Source organism: Panthera uncia, unplaced genomic scaffold, assembly GCF_023721935.1.
Source record: "Panthera uncia isolate 11264 unplaced genomic scaffold, Puncia_PCG_1.0 HiC_scaffold_1668, whole genome shotgun sequence".
Taxonomy (NCBI): Eukaryota; Metazoa; Chordata; class Mammalia; order Carnivora; family Felidae; genus Panthera; species Panthera uncia.
In genome coordinates, this window is record NW_026058325.1 from 20,589 (window position 1) to 40,663 (window position 20,075).

Sequence of the window (20,075 nt, forward strand, 5' to 3'; positions counted from 1 at the left end):
AACTTTGAAGTCAATGACAATTAATACTGAAATGCCTTTCAAAAGAAACTAAGGACACCTGTGAATTTCATATGCTAATTTTATGAAGAGGAAGAGAACAGGGTTAGTATTTAAGCAAATGCCATTTTTCTTCTTATTTTTTTTAATGTTTATTTTTGAGAGAGAGAGAGAGACAGACAGACAGAGTGTGAGCAGGGGAGGGGCAGAGAGAGGGAGACACAGAATCCAAAGCAGGCTCTAGGCTCTGAGCTGTCAGCACAGAGCTCGACATGGGGCTCAAATCCATAAACCGCAAGATCATGACCTTAGTCAAAGTCGGATGCTTAACTGAGCCACCCAGGTGCCCCGCAAATGCCATTTCTAAGATACATAGCAAGCTGAAGCAGTGGAAAAGGATGTAATGTCTTTTAAATTTGTTGAATAATAACAACAAAGTAAGAATACTAAAAGAATACTCAGTTTTTCAGAGTAAGGAACTCAGCCTATTAAAGAAGCATGCCAAGGTCACAGAGGGATGAGTACACAGTCTAGAGAACAAAAGCCTCTTTACACATATGTATCCAATAACCCTTGGTTTTAAATGCCTCATTAAGCTTTTTTAACGACAGTGAAAATCAATCTCAATATTATGGATAATCAGTGAAGTGACAGATAACTAAATCCTTTGGGTAAAGTCCCAAAAGTTGAGCCAGAAAATAGTGTAAAAATCTCATCCAGAATCAAATTTTTTTCTTTTTGTATTCTACTTTAGGAAAATGTCAAACAAAACAAATTTTGAAATTTACTTTAAAAATGAATGTCCTGGATCTAGTACAGATTCAACTCAATAAACATCAATTACTGTAAAATATTAATCCACATTAATCACAATGACCTAAAGGAATCCAAACTTTTCCTCAAAGAAAGATCCAAGTAGACTACTGACTTAAGCTCATACAATTTTAAGATACTTAGGAATAAGGGGGCACCTGGGTCGCTCAGTAGGTTAAGCACCGACTTCAGCTCAGGTCATGATCTCATAGTTCATGAGTTTGAGCCCCATGTCGGGCCCTGTGCTGATAGCTCAGAGCCTGGAGCCTGCTTCAGAGCCTGTGTCTCTCTCTCTCTCTCAAAAATAAAATAAAAACATTAAAAGATTCTTAGGAATAATGGTTGAAATAAAAGTACATCCTATTTTATTTGGTTATTCAAAATTCTTCACCCATTAAAAATCCATGCACCGCCCCCCACCCCAAATTTCTAAGTAGGCTCAATGCCCAGCGTGGAGCCCAATGCAGGGCTTGAACTCACAACCTCAGATCAAGACCTGAGCCAAGATCAAGAGTTGGATGCTTAACCGACTGAGCCACCCAGGCGAACCCCCCGCCCCCATCAAAATCCTTTTATTAGCACTCAACAAAAGAACATTTTTAGAAAATTCCCTCTTCTTAACTCTCTGAAGAAACATTGTTCTCAAAACAAAACCCTCAAAAAGAAAAAACCAAACAAGCATAAGTTAATTTTCATAGAACCCTATTATGCCCTATTAAATGCCGTACTCCAGTACAAAAGGATGAGTTAGTTACCTTGGGTTTAAACTGTCTTGCAAAGAGAAGATACCTCCTGATATCATCAAGGGAATAGACACGATCAATTGAATCCTCAATTCTTGAATGCAAGTCTACTATACGTCTGGCAATAGCATAATCTGTAACCTAATTCAAAAGAAGAAAATCACTTTGATCAGTCACAACGATATCCACTTCAGATTATCCCTGGGATTAATAATTTATAGCTAAAAACAAGCTCTAAGATGCCACTGAAACATGTATTAACGGGTACTGAGTTTCTGAGCAAAGTTTGGTACAGTTTCATTTCAAATCTAGGAAGTTTAATGCGTACCTTTGCCCTACTCTAAGAATATTCCTGAAGGAATTGACTGACTTTAATAACAATAGCAGAATTAAGTTTTTAGGGTACCCGGTGTATGCCAGGCACTGTTGCCCTAAGTGTGCCTGGAAGCATTAATTCATGTAACCCTCACAAAAATCTTATTAATTGGTAATATTATCTCCATTTTACAGGTATGTAAATTGAGACCCAGAGAGGTCAAGTGCCTTGTCTGACATCACAGTAAGTAATGGAGCCATGATTTGAACAGTCTAGCTTCAGAGTCTATGCTCTTAGCCACAGTATTATATTGCTGCTTGTGAACAGATAATCATTACAGGATTGTTATTAACATTGAAAAAAAAAAAACCACTAAAAATATGGAATTTAATCTCATACGGTACACAAAAAAAGCCAAAGATATATAAAAAAAAATGTTAATAAGTGCATAAAGGGTACATGGGTGTTACATGCACAATTCTATTTCTTAAAACTTCTGTAAGCTTGAAATTATTTCCAATTAAAAAACTTCAAAAACTATCTTAATGAACCATTCACAAACAAAAATATATGAAAATCAGACACTCCCTGGGAATGCAAGCTGATGCAGCCACTCTGGAAAACAGTATGGAGGTTCCTCAAAAAACTAAAATAGAACTACCCTACAACCCAGCAATTGCACTACTAGGCATTTATTCAAGGGATACAGGTGTGCTGTTTCGAAGGGACACGTACCCCCATGTTTATAGCAGCATTATCAATAGCCAAAATATGGCAAGAGCCCAAATGTCCATCAATAGATGAATGGATAAAGAAGATGTGGTATATATATACAATGGAGTATTACTCGGCAATCAAAAAGAATGAAATCTTGCCATTTGCAACTACGTGGATGGAACTGAAGGGTATAATGCTAAGTGAAATCAGTCAGTCAGGGAAAAACAAAAATCCTATGACTTCACTCATATGAGGACTTTAAGAGACAAAACAGATGAACGTAAGGGAAGGGAAACAAAAATAATATAAAAACAGGGAGGGGGACCAAACAGAAGAGACTCATAAATATGGAGAACAAACTGAGGGTTACTGGAGGGGTTGTGGGAGGGGGAATGGGCTAAAGGGTAAGGGGCACTAAGGAATCTACTCTTGAAATCATTGTTGCACTATATGCTAACTAACTTGGATGTAAATTAAAAAAAAAAATTAAATTAAAAAAAAAAAAAAAAAAGAAAATCAGACACTCCCAGCTATGAGTGAGGGTAAAGACAGGGAAGGGGGAGGATTGGGTTAGAGAGAGAGAGGGAGAGAGAATCCCAAGCAGGCTCCAAGCTCAGCACAGAGCCTGATGTGGGGCTTGAACTCAGAATCATGAGATCATGACCTGAGCCAAAATCAAGTTAGACGCTTAACCAATTGAGCCACCCAGGGCCCCCAGCAAAAAATTCTAATAAAAATCTTAAAGAGTGTGGCTGGGAGTTAGCTGTCAAGTTTTTTTTATTTCTTGATAATTAAAAAAAATAGTAACGAAAACAACAAAACTCCATATTCCTCAACATAATTAAGTGGAACTAACAATTCAAATGACTTTATTTTGATTTGCTCAATAAACCTTTTGCCCAACCCTGTAGCATTCTGAAAGAAATGAAAGTCAGTGCAAATAAATGCACCAGCTGTTCAGAAGTACATGCTGCAGCCTAGTCTCCTTCAATTACTCAAACTGGAAATAAAAAGGAAGCCCACAGTGATACTTCACACGGTTACCTCATTACATTCATCCACAAGTATAAAGAAGAGATCAAATCGGGACATGATGGGAGCTGACAAGTTTATATTTTGTTTCAACGATTTTGATCTGTCATAGTGTCCACTGATTGGGTTCGCTGCTGCCAAAATGGATGTCCTGGCATTCAGAGTAGCCTGACCACAAAAGAAATCATTGTCACAGGTTTAAAAAGACATTTGGAATGGCTAATAAACATAGGACAAATGCTCAATCTTACTCATAATAAACTGAACGCAAACCAAAATACTTTAAGTAAGACATCATTTTTTACCTACTGAATCATCAAAATTAAAGTCTGATAATGTACAGCAAACAGGCACTCCCACATAAGGTGGTGGTATGACATACACACACTTTAAAGCCAGTAATTTCTTGTTAGGAATTTATCTTGCAGTTAGGTACAGGAAGATGTGTGTTCAAGGATATTTACTACAATATGGCTTGTAATCAAAGGCTGAAAATGACCAAATGTCACTCTATAGAAGGCTAATGAGCCAAAATGAGGAACAAAGATTTGAAAACCATGTGGTAATAAAAACACTAAAATGGATCTAATATATGCTGGCATAGAAAGATTGCCAAAATAAAATTATGAAGTTAAATGAGCAAGGAAGTAAACTGTATGTATTATGCTTATTTATGTATGAAAAATTCCTGAAAGAGCTTAACTTCAATATATACTCTGAATATTTACTGGTGATAGGAGTTGCAGGGGAAGATTTCGTCTTTTAATTTATATTTTATTGTAGCGCTTTAATTTTCCTTACCTACTTGGATGCATTACTTTTATTTACAAAGTTTAGTTTCTCTCTAATGTTGGTTACAATATTATGCTTATTATTTTCTTTTAGATAATCTATTGAGTTTGATTATTTTTGTTACAACTGGAAGCATGCACTGTCAAAGAAAATAGAAGCTTTGTGGAAAATTTGAGGAGTAAAATGCTAAAAATTTCATCAGTACTTCCTCTACTTTCTGTGATAGTAAAACATGTTCAAAGTACCCTAAAAAAGCGCCTATAATTTGGATTAATAATCCTCAGGGCTATGTGTCCCATTTCAACAATCAGCATTTCATGTTGAATAATGCATTTTATTCTAGTGAACATCTCTAGAACTACACTAATATTTAAGGCTAAGGCATGATGCAGCAGAACAGAGGTGGACACACATACCTTCACTCCTGCTTTAGTGATGGAGATGGTCTGCTGTTCCATAGCTTCGTGAATAGCAACTTGATCCCGCACATCCATCTTATCAAATTCATCAATACAACATACACCCTTGTAACCAAACAAATCTAGCATAAGAAACTGCCTTTGAGATGTCTTGAAATGGCAAGATATACTTGAAATGGCAAGTATAAATTTAAGTTTGTTACCAGAAACCTTTCCATTCTCTAAACAACTCTAAGATAGGTAATTAAGCAACTTTTTTTAAACAAATTTTTTAAACTTTTTATTTGAAAGAGAGAGAATACACATGAGCAGGGAGAGGAGCAGAGGGAGAGAGAGAGAATCTTAAGCAGGCTCCATGCTCAGCACAGAGTCTGAAGAGGGGCTCAATCCCCTGACCCTGGGATCATGACCTGACCCGAAGTCAAGAGTTGGACACTCAAACTGAATGAGTCACCCAGGTGCCCCAGTAAATAAGCAATCTTAATTTCCTCTGCTAGAGTAGGATAGTTCAACAGATTACAGAGTTAGAAGGAATCATATACTTTGACCCATTTTAAACTATGAGCAAGATTAAAAACATAGTTACTGGGGTGCCTGGGAAGCTCAGTTGGTTGAGTGTCCAAGTCTTGATTTTGGCGTAGGTCATGATCTCCCGTTTTTTTAAGCTCGAGCCCCACACTGGCCTCCACACTATTAGGATTCTCTTTCTCCCTCTCTGCCCCTCCTCAACTCGTGTTTTTTTTCTCTCTCTCTCAAAAAATAAACTTAAAAAAACAACAACAAAAAAAACCCTACAGTTACTTATTGCATTTTTATTCAACACCAAAATCTTGTGTAAACCTCTAGGTCAAATATTCTGGGTCCCCTCAGCATTGATTTTAGGCTGAGGAAATGAAGGGTAAAGTTGCAATTACAAATGTGTATCTACACCTTATATGCCTTCATAGATCTAACAGATCTATGTCAAATACATGTAAAAGGCAACAAACATACTCATAGAGGTGTCACTGTCTGGAAAGGAAAAAATGCTGGGAATTACTAATCACAGCAAACACACATGCTCAGGGCAGGCACTACATTCTAGAGAAGCTCAGAAAGTGATTAATGAGGAAAAGATCAATGAAATTCTAGATTAATAAAACTGATTTACTAAAAATGGCTTTTTAAAAGTTTATTTTGAGAGAGCCCATGCATGTGAAGGGAGGGGCAGAGAGAGAGAAAGGGAGAAGAGAATCCCAAGCAGGTTCCACAATGTCAGCCCAGAGTCCAATGCAGGGCTTGATCCCACAAACTGTGAGATAATGATCTGAGCTGAAATCAAGAGTTGGACCCTCAACCGACTGAGCCACCCAGGCACCCTAAAAATAGCTTTTTTAAAGGCTATTTTCTTAATAGAAACTTACAGGCATTTAATGATAGGGTAGGGGCTATTCTGATTTCTTTATATCCAAAAGTATAAAATGTCCTTACATTATCAGCCAGCATCAAAGCTCCAGCTTCAATGACAAATTCATGAGATTCTTCATCTCTCACAACAGCTGCTGTTAAGCCAGCAGCACTGGATGCTTTGCCACTGGTGTAGACAGCTCTGGGGCTGAACTCCTCCACATGCCTGTTCAAGGTTATCATATTCATTAATACATACTACAAAGCATCCTTTCTAGAAATGTCAGCTGACAGGGTTTATGTCAATCAAGAATTTATTATTTCTTAACATTTGAGAAAGGCATTAGCATAAACAATTCATAAAGACATATATCACAGACTAAACAGAACGCCTTATCTCCTTTGGCCTTTTTAATCAATTTAAATCCATTCCTATCAAATTGGAAAATGAAGTTCATACATGACAAAAACACCATTTTAAAGGAAGCCTTTAATAATAAACAGTAAACATTTAGGCAACAATGATCTATTCGAAGGCTCTGCACTTAAGAAACAAAAAAAGACAAAACTAGATGTGAGACTTATTCCAAAAATGCAAGGCTGGTTTAATACCTAAAATCAGTAACATGCCATATCAACAGAATAAAGAACTATCTTGACAGAAGCAGAAAAAGCATGTGACAAAATCTAATACCCTTTCATTTTAAAAACTCAACAAACTAGAAATAGAAGAGAATTTCCCACAACTTAAAAAGGGTATCTCTGAAAACCCACAGCTAACATCATACTTGGTCAAAGGTGAATGCTTTCTCTCTAAAATCTAGAACAAGACACAGATGTTCACTCTTGCCATATCTATTCAACATTATACTGAAAGGTCTAGCCAGGGCAACTGGGAAAGAAAAAAGGGCACCTAGATTTAAAAGGAAGAACAACTATCACTATTTGCAGATAACATGAGCTTGTAGATACAAAATCCTAGGGAATCTACTAAAACAGAATGAGTTCTTGCAAGGCTGAAAGATAAGAGATCAACAGTCTATTGTATTTCTATACACTTATAGTGAACAACCCAAAAATGAAAATAAGAAAATAGTTTTCCATTTATGATAGCATCAAAAAGAATAAAATACTTATGAACAAACTTAACAAGAGAAGCACAAGCTTATACCATGAAAACTAAAAAACACTGTTCAAAAATATTAAAACCTAAATAAATGGAAAGACATCCGATGTTTACGGATGAGAAGACTTAATATTGTTAAAAAGATAATTTACCTCAAATTGATCTACAGTTTAATGCAATCTCTATTAATGTCACAACTAGCTTCTTTGTAGAAACTCACAAAGCTGATCCTAAAATTCTTGATCCTAAAACTCAAGGCACCCAGAATAGCCAAAACAATCTGAAAAAGAACAATTAGTTGGAGGACTCACACTTCCTGATTTTTATTATTTATTTTTGAGAGAGAGAGAGAGAGACAGAGACAGAGACAGAGAGAGAGAACATGTGCATGTGAGCAAGGGAGAGGGGCAGAGGGAGAGAGGGAGAATCCCAAGCAGGTTCTTCATTGAGCATGGAGCTCCAAAGTGGGGCTCGATACCATGACTCTGAGATCATGACCTGAGTCAAAATCAAGAGTTGGAAACTCAAATGACTGAGACAGCCAGGCAGCCCTCATACTTCCTGATTTTATTTTTTTAATGTTTATTTTTACTTTTATTTTTGAGAGAGAGAGAGAATGCATGTGAGCAGGGGAGGGGCAAAGAAGGGGTTGGGGGGGGGGCGGAACAGAGGATCTGAAACAGACTTTGTGCTGACAGCACAGAACTCACAAACCTGTGAGATCACGCCCTGAGGTGAAGTTGGACACTTAACTGACTGAGCCACCCAGGCACCCCACACTTTCTGATTTTAGGACTTACTACAAAACTACAGTAGTCAAGATAGTGTGGTATTGGCCTAAAGAGAGACATAGAGATTATGAAATATAATTGTGAGTCTAGAAATAAACCCTCATATTTATAGTCAACTGATTTTCAACAAGGGTCCCAAAACATTTCAATAAGGATAAGAATAGTCTTGGCGTTCAAATACCTGGATATCCACATGCAAAAGAATAAAGTTGAACCCCTGTCTCACACTATGTACAAAAACTAACTCAAAATGGATCAAGGACCTAAATTTTAAGAACTAAAATTATCCCCAAGAATTACAAGCAGGGACTTGAACAGTTAGTTGCACATCAATGTTCATAGCAGCATTATTCACAATAGCCCAAAGGTGGAAACAACAAAAGGTGATAAATACATCAATAATTATTCAGTCTTAAAAAGGAAGGAAATTCTAAGACATTCTACAACATGGGTGACCCCTGAATATTATGCTCAGTGAAATAAACCAGTCACAAAAGGACACATACTGTATGATTCCATGTATATGAGGGACCTAGAATAATCAAATTTAGAGACAGAAAGTAGAATGATGGGGTGTCTGGGTGGCTCAGCTGGTTGAGTGTCTGACTCAATTTTAGCTCAGGTCATGATCTCATGGTTCGTGGGTTTGAGTCCCACATCAGGCTTTGTGCTGACATCGAGGAGCCTGTTTGGGATTCTCGCTCTCCCTTTTTCTCTGCCCCTCCCCCACTTGCATGCACACACGTGCACATGCCCTCTCTCTCTCTCAATAAATAAACAAACTTAAAAAAAAAATGGTGGGTTGCTAGGGGCTGGGACAGGGGGTAAATGTGGAATTACTGTTCAATGCAAACAGATTTTCAGTTTGGGAGATGAAAGAGTTCTACAGATGGATGGTAGTAATGACTGCACAACTTGAATGACTTAATGCCACTGAAATGTACAAGTAAAAATGTTTAAGAATGGCCAATGTGATGCGTATTTTGCAATAAAAAAAGGCGAAAACTTACATATAGCAGCACTGGCTTATAAAAGCCAAAGTAGAAACAATCCAAATGCCCATTAACTGATAAACAGATAATTAAATGTGGTACATAAATATGATAGAACATTAGGCAATAAAAGGAAATTAAGTATTGGCATGCTCCAACATGGCTAAACCTTGAAAACATTATGCTAGGCAGAAGCAGCCAGTCACAATGAATCACACAGTATATGATTCCATTTACAGGAAATGTCCAGATAGAGACACTAAAGCAGATTAGTGATTGCCTATGCCTAGGGAGGAGAATGAAGACTGACTGCTAGTGGATACAAGATTTCTTTTTGGGTAATGAAAATGTTGTAAACTTAGTCTAGTAATGGTCATACAACTCTGTGAATATACTAAAACCACTGAATTGTACACTTTAAAAGGGCAAATTTTATGATATGGAAATTATATTGCAATAAAGATACTAAAAACCCACTAGATATAAAGGCTATTTCTGTCTAAGATAATCAAGTATAATACAATTCTGTTACCAACAGCAACATTGTAGCACATCTTTTTATGGTGGTGGAGAGGAGATGGGAGCAGAGGAAATGAAAAGAATCCCTTTTAAGATAAGACTATTATTTTCAAATCTAGAGCCTAGTCCTTGATACACATGAAGAAAATACTTAGTTATAAAATCCCAAACTAAAAATGGTCTATGTTCTAGAACAAATTACTGAAATAAATAAAGGAAAAGCAGCTTGATACAGTATGAAGAGCACATGCTTTGCAGTCACATACATCCAAGTTCCAATACTTATGGCTCAGAAGTCACTTGTTAGCTATGAGAAGTTGGGTGATTTATTAAGTTTCAGAGAACTTCTGTTTGCCTCCCTGAAAAAGAGGATAATATCACATGCCTGTCTGGGTGCTGCCAGGATGAGAGAATGCATATACATATATACAGCACCAAGAACACACCAGGTGTTTCAAAACTGGTTTGGTATTATTTTGACCTCTAAGTTTCTTAAAAGTTTGAAAGTAAGCAAGTATTTGCTATAGCTTCTAAAAATAAGCAAAAATTGCTAAAGCAGTACACATGCTGATACGGTTAGCATAACGTGTCTATCCTTGTTGCACTGCTATTGGAAAGCGTGTCCTATTTAAGAACCTTAAAGATGTTTGTATTCTTAGTCTCGACAATCCTATGTCTAGGGATTTTCGCAAAGGAAACAAACAAAATAAAAAATTTATATAAATCATGATGTTCATGGTATTAATATCCATAATTGTTAAATGAAGCAAACTAGGAAAATAATTTTCTAAGTTGCAGTACACCAACAAAAGACAACTGTGAAAATAAAGAAACATGGAAAAATATTTACAGTAAATTAAAAATACATATGCTGTGATTTATAACCGTGAAAATACACATTCATGTATCTAAAGACTTAGAATTAAAAGAATTCTAAATAGAATTAAAATTACAGGCAATTTTTCCCTATTCTAAATAGGCAAACACTTACTTGAGAAACTGGCTCTTAGCTGTACTTGGGTCACCAACAATGCAAACATTTATGTCCCCTCGAAGGGAGGTTCCTTCCCCTGTTGTCTTTGGAACACCACCAAAGAGCATCAGGAGGACACCCCGTTTTACTTCATCGTTGCCTAAAACAAAAACACAAGGTATTTTTCAACATGAGATTAAACAATTTCATAACAAATTACAGGTTTACCAACCGAAAGAGCAGAAAAGAGCTCAAGTAAAGCCTAAGATGAACTAAAAATATTATGGCTTCTAACTTTGGTTCTCTCTTTATGAATTCAAAGCCACCTAACCCCTGTCCAATGTCTCTGTACCAAAGATGTCACAGATGCTTATGCCCGCCACCATCCCAAGAGCCCTTGTTTGTTTGCAAGTCCTACTTCCTACACAGTCTTTCCTGATGTAGTACTTCTCAAATAACTCTCTCCATAAACTATGTCCACCACAGCACACTGCACTTGCTAGATCTTGCCCCTTACCTATTTAGCCCATCCCACCTCCCATATCCCTCCAGTAACCCTGTTTGTTCTCCATATTTAAGAGTCTCTTCTGTTTTGTCCCCCTCCCTGTTTTTATATTATTTTTGCTTCCCTTCCCTTATGTTCATCTGTTTTGTCTCTTCAAGTCCTCATATGAATGAAATCATGATTTTTGTCTTTCTCTAATTTCACTTAGCATAATACCCTCCAGTTCCATCCACATAGTTGCAAATGGCAAGATTTCATTCTTTTTGATTGCCGAGTAATACTCCATTGTATATACATATACACTACATCTTCTTTATCCATTCATCAATCGATGGACATTTGGGCTCTTTCCATACTTTGGCTATTGTCGATAGTGCTGCTATAAACATGGGAGTGCATGTGTCCCTTCGAAACAGCACACCTGTATCCCTTGGATGAATACAATACCTAGTAGTGCAATTGCTGGGTCACTGCACTTGCTAGATCTTTCTAATGGCAGGTCTTGCTATTCTATCAAGAGTTTGAGGAAATGGTCCATGATTTACTTCTTTTGTATCACCAACACTGAACAGTGCTGAATATAAATACATGCTAACTGGACTGCTATGGATGAGATAAGATGCTGAATGTGATTTATGGCCACTTCTACAAGCCATTTATGACTCCAATATAAGAAGAAAATGTATAGTAAAAAACCTGGATCTTCAGAAAAGTGCTTCAGAAAAATGGGTTAAAAGACCCATTTTTTGTGTGCTAATTATTATGACTTTTTGTGAATTCTATCAACAAAGTGCTGGCACATTTACACAAACCACCCTTTAAAGGCAGAAAAAATCCATTCCACAAATAAAACTCTGACTTATGATCTATGAAACAAGTGTGTTAGGAGGTGTTGTGGTTTTTAAATAGTCCACAAATTCTTTGATGCTTCTCATTTGAAAATGGAGCTTACTTCTCCTTTCCTTAGGAGTGGCTGGACTTAATAACTTGTTTCTAAAAAAATAGCATATAGTGAAGTGAAGGTGTGCAACTTCTGATACTAGGTCCCGAAAAGCATTTTTTTGTTTTAAATGTTTATTTATTTTTGAGAGAGAGACAGAGACAGGCAGAGAAGGACACAAAGAATCTGAAGCAGGGCTTGAACTCATGAACCACAAGATCATGACCTGAGCCAAAGTCAGAAGTTCAATTGACTGAGCTGTCCAGGCGCCCCCAGAGAAGCATCCTACTTCCTCCCTGCTTTGCCCTCGATGCACACTCTGGAAGAAGCCAGCTGCCGCGTGGTGAGAACAAACAGCCCCGTGGAAGAGATTCATGTGGCAAGGAATTATAGTTTCCAGTTAACAACTAGCACTAACAGGTAAGGCCTTCTTTTTTTTTTTTTTTTAACGTTTTATTTATTTTTGAGACAGAGAGAGACAGAGCATGAATGGGGGAGGAGCAGAGAGAGAGGGAGACACAGAATCGGAAGCAGGCTCCAGGCTCTGAGCCATCAGCCCAGAGCCTGATGCGGGGCTCGAACTCACGGACCGGGAGATCGTGACCTGAGCTGAAGTCGGACGCTTAACCGACTGAGCCACCCAGGCGCCCCAAGGCCTTCTAAGTGGATCTTTCAGTCAAGTTTTCAGATGACTACAGCCCTAGCTGATGTCTTAGCTGTATCCTTAGGAAAGACTGAGCCAGAAACACTCAACCAGAACCACCTATCTGACCCATAGACTGTATGAGATACTGTTTCTTTTTTGAAGCCACTAACTTTTGGGGTAATTTGTAATGCAAAAATAGATTAACTTCTGGGGGGGAGGGGAGTGGAGCTAAATAGAAATTTTGACACCTACTCAATTAAGGGAGGACACTCTAAAATCCATAGAGGATTATTAACATAGAGGGTATCAGTTCAATTTCATTGGCCAAATATTTAGACAGAAAAAAAAAAAAAGGTTACTTTTAAATAGTTAAAAATATATACCTAAGACAAATACCCATAATCTTTTATCAGTTCCTGCCCTAACTCCAATTCAGTATGAAAGGATGGAAAAAACATGGGTAAAGCACGAAGCTTAAAAATTAGTCATATCCTGGGATGCCTGGGTGGCTCAGTCAGTTAAGCGGCCGACTTTGGCTCCGGTCATGATCTCACGGTTTATGAGTTCAACCTCTGCATCGGGTTCTGTGCTGGCAGCTCAGAGCCTACAGCCACTTCAGATTCTCTGTCTCCCTCTCTCTCTGCCCCTCCCCTATTCGACTCTGTGTCTCTGTCTCTCAAAAATAAACATTAAAAACAAAAATGTTTTTAATTTAGTCATATCCTTCAACATATAAAGGGAATTAAATGATGGTGAGCAATTAGCAACCAAGAGCCAAAAAAACACAAAGAGACCACCAAAGGTACAGACATAGTACATGTAACCAAGAAACATCATGAAATCTCCTCAAAAATTAAACAAACAAAAATAAGGATATTAATCTAGTATTTTGGAATATACTTAAGTACATTTCTGCCCTAAAGCCAGAAAAAGAAGCCTAAATGACCTTTTATTCTTTTTTAAAAATCATGCTAAAACATACATACACAAAATTTACCATTCCAATAATTTTTTAAGTGTGTAATTCAGTGGAATGAAGTACACCCACTATGTTTTATAACCACCACCCTTATCCATTTCTAGAACTTGTCATCACCCCCAACAGAAACTTTATCCATGAAACACTAACTCCCCAATCCCCTCCCCCAACAGGTAACCTCTTTCTACTTTGTGTCTCTATGAACTTGCCTATTCTAGGCACCTCATTTTAAGTGGAATCATTTGTCCTTTTGTAGATGACTTTTTAATATCCCTTGTAAGTCTACCAAAAAAACCTTTTGATCTGATTTATGTGCTGTAAGAAATCACTTATTGCTGTTTTAAAAAAAAATTTAAATTCCAGTAGAGTTAAACATACAGTAGTTATTGCTGCTTTTTAATCATCATCTTGATTTCAAGTTTATGTGACAAATGGAAGGCACTCTTACCATGAATAGTAGGGAACAGGCTGGTACAGAGATTGTGGTACAGATTTTTATCCTGACTCATTTCAAACACTTTCTCCCACTCCTTCACTGTCATTTGGTTCTTAATGCTCTCAGCCGTCTGTTCCTCATCTCGGAGCTCTTTTCCTCCAAACTGAGAGGTGGAGAAAGGAAAAATACTTGCATGGAAACAGTCAAAGTAAAGTGAAAGAGCTTCACTACAAACAAAAAATAGCCTGGGAGGTCAACTTCAGGATCTGTTGACTATAAAGGTTTGCAGAAAAAATCCCCATATTATTAAGGCCTAAGTTAATCAAGATATTGAAGAGTTTGTCATTTGTCCAATGAATTAAAAACAAAAAAGCTACCACTGTTTTGTATTGTTATCTAAACGAATCGGAATGCTCAAAAGATAAGCCATAATAAAATGTTAATCACTGATATGAAGATGAAAATGAAGTAAGAGAGTATTATATTCACCCCTCTTGCAATGCTGTACTAGTTTCCAAACTTTTTCTCACTGTTTTCCCACTCAGGACATAGAATCAAGTTCTACAGAACTATAATACCAGGAATCCACACAAAGAGCAAGTTAAAACAAAATTATCCCATAGGTAATTCATATCAATGCTCTTAAAGCACAGAGCTCTTAAACATGAAAACAAAAAGACTTCCTCAAGATCAGAAAGACATGAAAAAATCTGGTTTTAAAACTAAAGAATCATGGGGTGCCTGGGTGGCTCAGTGGGTTAAGTGTCTGACTCTTGATTTTGGCACAGGACATGTTCTCACGGTTCGTGGGTTTGAGCCCTGAGTCGGGCTCCACACTGACCATGCAGAGCCTGCTTGGGATTCTCTCTCTCTGCTCTTCCCCAGCTCATGTGTGTGCATGCATGTGTGTGTTCTCTCTCAAGAGAAATAAATTTAATAAATAAATAAAACTAAAAAAACAAACCACCCTGCTCCCCTTTAACAGTGACTAGATAATTCAGTAGTTTCAGAAGCCTATACTGTGGCAGCCCCAGGGGAGGTCTTTCTCAATCTTGCCACTGTAAGACTCACCCTTGGGTTGGTGGGTGCAACACAGCAGGCAAGAAAGACCAGCCTGTATGAAAGGTCCCTAACACCAAGAGCCCGGAGTCCTCGAATGCCTTCCGTTTCATATCCATCAACACCACTTACACGGGAATTAGTTTCAGCGCGTGCTCCTGAAAGAATGAATGATAGTTTGTTTTACAGCTCAAATACCAAAAGTGCTGAGAATCAAAATTGCTTAAAAAAACAAAACCTATAAATCCAAAGATTTCATTTAGGCTTTGAAATTTTTCAGAGCAGTGCTTTTTGTAGCAAAATTAATTTGTCTCTATTCTTATACTTCCTTGCTCACCCTCTGATTGGTAGCCAAAAATAAGAAAAGAAAGATTCGAGAAGCTAAATGTTCTGCAATTTAGGTAATGAGAATTGTTAAATATGAGCTAAAGATTACTGACCTGGTATGCTAAGCTTAGAGACATCAGGCACAACAATCAATGTCCCTGTAAAGTCACACTTGTCACCAGCTTGAGCTGACTCCACAGCTTCAGCTCTCAAGATCACTTCTAAACTTCGGGGGATACTCCCTCGAGGAAGCTCAGCTTGGGTCTCTTGAATACGAACCTATAACAAAACAAATAAATGGCTAAGAATGAGAAGAGATTATCTTTCAAATGTCATATAATCTAAATTAATGCCACAAATATTGACAAATATTGATGTATTCCAAACTCTCACCGTTTGCAGACTTTTGACATTTGCCAAAATTCATCTTAAAAATTCTCTACCCCAGGGGAGAGAGGAAAATGGGTGATGGGCACTGAGGAAGGCACTTGTTGGGATGAACACTGGGTGTTGTATGTAGATGAACCACGGGAATCTACCCCAAAAACCAAGAGCACACTTTACACACTGTATGTTAGCCAATTTGACAATAAATTATATTAAAAAAAAAAAACAACTCTATCCTGCAACTCCAATCTGAAGCAGGCTTCAGGCGGGTTCTGCCCCTAACGCGGGGCTCAAACTCACAAACCTTGAGATCATGACCTGAGCCGAAGTCAGATACTTAACCAACTGAGCCACCCAGGTGTTCCTAAAAACTTCACTTTTAGTACACTTATCATGATGAGCTCTGAGTAATATGTGGAACTGCTCAATCACTATATTGTATACCTCAAACTAATATCACACTGTATGTTAAATATACTGGAATTAAAATAATAAAAAATTAAATAAAAACTTCACTTTTACTCTCATTAAAAAAATTTTTCCAGGGGGTGCCTGGGTGGCTCAGTCGGTAAGCATCCGACTCTTGATTTCAGCTCAGGTCATGATCTCACGGTTTGTGAGTTCGAGCCCCACATTGGGCTCTGCGCAGTGATCACAGAGCCTGCTTGGGATTCTGTCTCCCTCTTTCTCTGACCCTCCTCTGCTCTCTCTCTCTCAAGAAATAAACCGGGGCACCTGGGTGGCTCAGTCGGTTGAGCGTCCGACTTCGGCTCAGGGCATGATCTCGTGGTCCGTGAGTTCGAGCCCCGCGTTGGGCTCTGTGCTAACAGCTCAGAGCCTGGAGCCTGTTTCAGATTCTGTGTCTCCTTCTCTCTCTGACCCTCCCCCATTCATGCTCTGTCTCTCTCTGTCTCAAAAATAAAACGTTAAAAAAAAAAAACAATAAAAAAAATTAAAAAAACATTTTTCTGAGGTGCCTTGGTGGCTCAGTCGGTTGAGTGTCAGCCTTTGGCTCAGGTCATGCATGATTTCAGTTTGTGGGTTCAAGCCCCATGATGGGCTCTGCACAAACAACTCAGAGTGTGGAGCCTGCTTGTAATTTGGTGTCTCCCTCTCTCTCTGCCCTTCCACCACTTGAGCGCACATGCACTCTCTCACTCAAAAATAAACATTAAAAAAAAAAAAAAAAAAACTCTAAAAAATTTTTTGCCCCTCCTTGTCCTGACTGTGTAGTTAGATATCTGCTCTGTTCCATCTTCCTCCAAACTTTCAGGGAAATATTACGAAAAATTTCACATACTCAGGGCGCTTGGGTGGCTCAGTCAGTTGAGCGACTGACTTCAGTTCAGGTCATGCGTGATCTCATGGCTCGTGGGTTTGAGCCCCATATCGGGCTCTGTGCTAACAACTCACAGCCTGGAGCCTGCTTCTGATTCTGATTCTCCCCCTCTCTCTGCCCCTTCCCTGCTCATGCTCTCTCTCCTTCAAAAGTAAACATTTAAAAAAATTAAAAAAAACAAATTCACATACTCTATACACTCCACCTCAACACTACCTTTTTTTTTTTTAAAGTTTATTTGAGAGAGAGCGAGAGCACGCAGGCTCAAACGGAGGAGGGGCAGAGAGAGAAGAGAAAAAGGGAATTCCAAGCAGGCTCCAGACTCAGCTCAGATCATGACGCAGGGCTTGATCGATCTCACAATCCTGAGATCATGACCTGAGCTGAAATCAAGAGTCAGTCACCCAACTGACTGGGCCACCCAGCCAGGCACCCCAACACTACTGTCAATATTACTTAGACACACACATATTTTTACCGTATTATTTGAAAAATGCATAAAAATCAAAATACTTCACCCCTATTTTAGCATTCATCTCCTAAGAGTAAAGACATCCTATATAGCCACAGTATCTTTACCATACCAAGAAAATTAAATAATATTTAACTCCATAAAGTCTATTATCTAGACCATCCTTAAATTTCCTCAATTGTGAATAATGTCCTTTATTACAACTGTTTTTTGTTTTTTCAAACCAAGACCTAATCTAGATTTATACTTTATATTTGGCTATGTTCTTTTTCAAACACAAAACATCTCTTACCCAAAGTTGTTGGTGGAGTATGTGCTTCATATAAACTAAGTAACAGACTGATGCTACACTAAATAAGGGATAAAAACTGAAGTTAATATTAATTATTTTAGTGTGGTACTCATTCCCTCATGCTTGAGTGCTTGAGCAGCTGCACCTTTTCTTTTCCTTTGCCTATCACAGAGTTACTAAGTCCTGTACAGATCTGAGACATGCGCCCCCTGCAACCTCATTCTTATTGCTACCATCCAACTCTTGCCCAGGTAACTACAACTATCTCATTATTAGTTTGTTGTTATATGCTATACATCAATGTCCCATTAATCTACCTTTAAAAAAGAAAGGTTCACATATATTCCCCTTTTTTATCAAGAAAGGTCTGAACTTCCCAACCTGAGATTTTAAGGCTCTGCATACCTACATGCCTCACACCAAATCATCCTCCAGATGATCTCCAATTTGGCTCCTCTATTTCAATCATGATAATCCTCACTGCCATCAATAAACATGTCCATTTTCGCCTGTCCTTTTATTCATGCCTCCCTCCCTCCTAACCATCAACTTGAGAGGGTATCTAACAAGTTTCCACTTCTTCAAAGTTTTAACACTAGTTCTTCATCATCATCATCATCATCATCATCATCGTTTACTATTTATTCTCTCACAAAATATTCTGTCATAGTCTGAAGGAGCTTCCAATCCAAGTTATTAAAGTTTAAGACACATTTATACATTGATAATTGAAATCAGCATTAGAGTTTTGGGTTTAAATCTGTAGTCACATATAATGATCTTCCACTTACATAAAAACTGAATTTAACATTGTCTAAATAAGCTTGTAACAACTGCCATGTGCCTAGAAGTGAATTATTAGCATAGACTGAATTTGAAACAAACAGAAGTTAAAAAATACCTTTTGAAAATCAACAAATCTCGATTTATTTGTATCCAGCAAGAATCTCCTTCTGTTGGCACAAACTGGATTTCGGCAGATGTTCGGCTGTGTGTATTTGAACTGCTGTTCTACATCCTTGATCACTGTCTGACAGTCCAAGCACAAAAATGTTCCACTCACAAGCTCTGGGTGAACTGGATGAGTCCGTACCACCTGCCCACTGATGCGAGTGAGCAAACCAATTCTCGATGAGGTAAGTTCTCGAATTCTGTTTAAAGACAGATGTACCATTAGTAAATATTGTAAATATTCATTTTCAACCTAAGAAATATTTCCATTTTAATGACAGGGTATTCAATGATAATTATGATAAAAACAAAAAACCAAAAAAAAAAAAAAAAACCACTAAATAAACAAATAAATAAATGGAAAGAAGGAATTCTTTGCAGATTCTTCTCCAAGAATGATTTAGTCAATGTGCCTATTCCTAAATTACACAATGCTTATGTATTCACAGCAAAATACACAAATATGAAAAAGTAAATAAAGGACACCAAAGAAATGAAATTACAATTATAAAACAAGATGATCCCATTTTATATGCAAATATATTTTTTGCTTACCTACTATTTCTAAATAAGCTGTATTAGTCTCATAGTAATCATACGAAAGACCTCAGCAACTCAGTTCAGAAACACTTCCTTTACCTCACAAACTCATTTTATATTAAATAACTTGGCCACTTTACAAGTAATTTCAGCAGTTTAAGTTTTCAAAATATCACTTCAATTTCTTCCACTGTATTTATTCTTTAAATAACTGCTAAAGGGGGGCGCCTGGGTGGCTCAGTCGGTTAAACATCCGACTTCAGCTCAGGTTATGATCTCGCGGTCCGTGAGTTCAAGCCCCGCGTCGGGCTCTGGGCTGATGGCTCAGAGCCTGGAGCCTGCTTCCGATTCTGTGTCTCCCTCTCTCTCTGCCCCTCCCCCGTTCATGCTCTGTCTCTCTCTGTCTCAAAAATAAATAAAAACGTTAAGGGGCGCCTGGGTGGCGCAGTCGGTTAAGCGTCCGACTTCAGCCAGGTCACGATCTCGCGGTCCGTGAGTTCGAGCCCCGCGTCAGGCTCTGGACTGATGGCTCGGAGCCTGGAGCCTGTTTCCGATTCTGTGTCTCCCTCTCTCTCTGCCCCTCCCC

General features: G+C 38.0%; 1 protein-coding gene across 1 annotated transcript in view; it reads right to left on the reverse strand.

Annotated features, from left to right (window-relative positions):
* The window catches only part of LOC125917301 (DNA replication licensing factor MCM6), a 29,492-nt gene extending 10,255 nt beyond the window's left edge, over positions 1-19,237 (reverse strand). Inside the window, exons 1-9 of the mRNA XM_049623537.1 lie at positions 18,900-19,237; positions 15,622-15,787; positions 15,194-15,339; positions 14,135-14,285; positions 10,635-10,776; positions 6,300-6,441; positions 4,827-4,934; positions 3,631-3,786; positions 1,566-1,694 (exon numbers count right to left, since the gene is read on the reverse strand). Coding sequence (XP_049479494.1) covers positions 1,566-1,694; positions 3,631-3,786; positions 4,827-4,934; positions 6,300-6,441; positions 10,635-10,776; positions 14,135-14,285; positions 15,194-15,339; positions 15,622-15,787; positions 18,900-19,172 — 1,413 coding nt within the window. The 5' untranslated portion in view covers positions 19,173-19,237. The remainder of the gene's footprint in view (positions 1-1,565; positions 1,695-3,630; positions 3,787-4,826; positions 4,935-6,299; positions 6,442-10,634; positions 10,777-14,134; positions 14,286-15,193; positions 15,340-15,621; positions 15,788-18,899) is intronic.
* Positions 19,238-20,075: the final 838 nt, after the last annotated feature.